The sequence below is a fragment of the Eurypyga helias genome, unplaced genomic scaffold (genome assembly GCF_000690775.1).
Source record: "Eurypyga helias isolate BGI_N326 unplaced genomic scaffold, ASM69077v1 scaffold20697, whole genome shotgun sequence".
Lineage (NCBI taxonomy): Eukaryota > Metazoa > Chordata > Aves > Eurypygiformes > Eurypygidae > Eurypyga > Eurypyga helias.
In genome coordinates, this window is record NW_010261401.1 from 4,335 (window position 1) to 6,919 (window position 2,585).

At 56.4% G+C, this 2,585-nt stretch overlaps 1 protein-coding gene across 1 annotated transcript in view; it reads left to right on the forward strand.

Annotated features, from left to right (window-relative positions):
- Nucleotides 1-1,512: 1,512 nt before the first annotated feature.
- PLEKHM2 (pleckstrin homology domain containing, family M (with RUN domain) member 2) overlaps nucleotides 1,513-2,585 on the forward strand; it is a gene marked incomplete at its 3' end in the record, with an annotated part of 17,710 nt that continues 16,637 nt past the window's right edge. Inside the window, exon 1 of the mRNA XM_010155371.1 lies at nucleotides 1,513-1,596. Coding sequence (XP_010153673.1) covers nucleotides 1,513-1,596 — 84 coding nt within the window. The remainder of the gene's footprint in view (nucleotides 1,597-2,585) is intronic.

Consider the following 2,585-nt stretch of genomic DNA (forward strand, 5'->3'; position numbering starts at 1 on the left):
GCAGTCTCGCAGGGACGGCTCCTGAGTGAGCCACGAAGACACCAGGGGCTCTCAGGTGCTTTGAGAAGTCTGCGAAGGCTTGCAGCTCCAACGCTGCATGTTTTGGTTGCCCTCTGAGGGCTTTGCCGCTGTTTGGCGAGCGCACAAAGACACGTGCTGTGGTTCTGCTGAGCGCAGCAGTGCATTTCTTGGGTTACTGGTGTATTTCAAGGTTTATCTCTTCGGAAATTCCTAATTTCTTGGCATAGGTCTGGTTGGGGTACGAGGTTCATCGCCCACGAGGGGCGAGGGGATTGGATTCTGTGGCTACCTAAGCCGATGTTTGTCTCTCTATACCCAGGGGAGGCATTTCTCAGAATCGGCTCTGGATCTGCTGGTGGACAAGGCTATGGCAGCCTTTTGGGGAGAAAAAAAGTCCCATTTGTTCTCCTACCACACTAACACAAAGCAGTTTGCTGGGAGAGCTGGTTTAGGAGGCTGGATTTTGGCAGTGGGTTTTGTACGAGGAGCTGAAGCAATGCCTCTCAGCCTCTCCGCCTCCGATTGCACAAGGCCAGTGGCTGTTGAGCGATTTCAGCTTTCCCCACTCCTGGTATCCTGGTCCGAGAGGAGAAACCAACGTAACGGCCGGCCAGAGGATGTAGTTGATGGGGAGGGATTCAAAGCCGGCGTGTGAGTAAGCAGCAGCTCTCTGGGAGAGCGGCACCGTTACCCAGACTTGCAGGGCACAAGCACCTTGCGCTCACTTCTTCTGATGTGTTTACCAGCTGGAATGTTTTTTCCTTCCCATGAAATCTGTTGTTTCTGTTGGGCAAGCCTCTGACCTTTCCATCTGCCTTCGGTGAACACAGGGATCCTATTCCAAAGCGGCCAGCCCCGTGCCTGTCCCCTGCCCCGCGTGCTCCGCTCTCTGAGGCAGAGGAATGGGATGCTCCCTGCGACTTGCAAGGTGTCACCACTGGAAAAATTCCTGCCCTTGGCTGAGCCACGCGCAGGTCCAGCCTGCTGCAGGGTTTGCTGCTCAGAAATAATGAAGGAGAGCCCTGGAAAAGCCTCTGGGATGTGGGAGCTCCCAGGAGGTGACAGCCTTGCAGGCGCTGGGTCGCACGTGTGTCAGAGCTCTGCGTTTCCAGCCACGGAGCGTCTTTGCTGCGGGTTCCAGCTTCGCCTGTTTCAGGTTCCTGTCTCTGCAGGCCATGAACACGCGACGTTTCTCTCCAGGCTGCTCCAACATCGCTTGTGCTGCCTTCAGCGTGCTGATATGCTGAGCAGGCCAATGTATTTCATTGGGAAAGCCGCAAGATCCAGGCGAGGTGTATGGAATTCGGGATGGGAAGCTGGGCGCCGCGACTGAGCTGGTTTGGAAGGTTGTTGTAAGAAATACGGGGTTAGATCACGTACGCAACCTCTGACATGTGCTGCTAGAGCTGAACTTTCAGGGCTTTGTGTTACACGAGTGTACAAGAGAGAGTAACACCCCTGCCTTGACCTTCAGCCTGCTTTTATGGTGGTATGGACTACTACGAGTTTCCCAGGGAGAGTAGTTCAGCCTCCTCTTTTTCCATTGCCATTGAACGTCTGTACTCCGCTGGGCAGGTAGGAGAGTGCTGCCTTTGTGTGTCCCTCCTGTCCCTTCCCACTGCCTCTTCTCTTGGGGTTGAGCTGCCACCACTTGCCTGGGACAAGGTCAGTCACCTGCCACCCTTTTGGTGCTCCCGGAGCTCCGGTCTTGCTCCTGAGGGTGCTCAGCTCCGGGTGCAACCCTGAGTGCCAAGACCCAGGGCTGGATTTTAACCAGCAGGTTTTTTAATCTCGCTGTTAGCCGGCTTTGCAAGCTGCGTTCACAGGAAACTGGATGGGATTGCTCTGGCTGCAGAGGGTTATTCCGGCTGCGCCGTCCCTTAGGTAACGTGCCGCCACCATCCTTGTGCGGTGTGCTGGGAGCAGGCTTGGGGAGGGTTTTGGGTCTAGCAAAGGGTTTGCATCTCCAGCTGCCTGCCTGGCTGGCTCACGAAATACCGCCCTCGGAGAAAACCCCCTGCTTGATAGCTCGGAGAAGGTGTCTTCCCAGGTGCTGGGGAAGGTGGTGAGAGGGCAGGAGTTGAGGCAGGAAAAAGGCTGCTGCAGTTTCTGTTAGGTTTTGGCCGCCCGCTTTGTGGCTCTGCGTTTGTTTGCGTTCCTGCAGCTGTGGATTGCCCCTCGCCAGTCCGCGTGCTGTGGGTGGGAAAGCGGGTTTCGAAGCGCCGCTTGCCTTTCCCATGCAGCCAGTGCCGTGGGAATGCAGAGGGTGCCCGACTGGGCTGTTTGCTTTTCTGCTGCCGTGTTTGTCCCGCCTGGGAAGTACCAAGCGGAAGGGAAATGAACTTGGTGTTGGAAGGCTGCGGGCCAGATGGACAGAGCTGCAAACCAGCTCTCTCCCCTTTGAACAAACGCCCTTCGCTGTTTTTTTTCTCAAGGGTGGTTAACTCTCCAGCCGCGAGTGCTGGGGCGTTTGTAACCAGCTCCCCGAAGCGGGTTTTGTCCAGCGCTGTCGCAACACCAGTGCTCAGTCCCAGCTGCAGAGTGGTCTGGGTGAATGGCGGGGG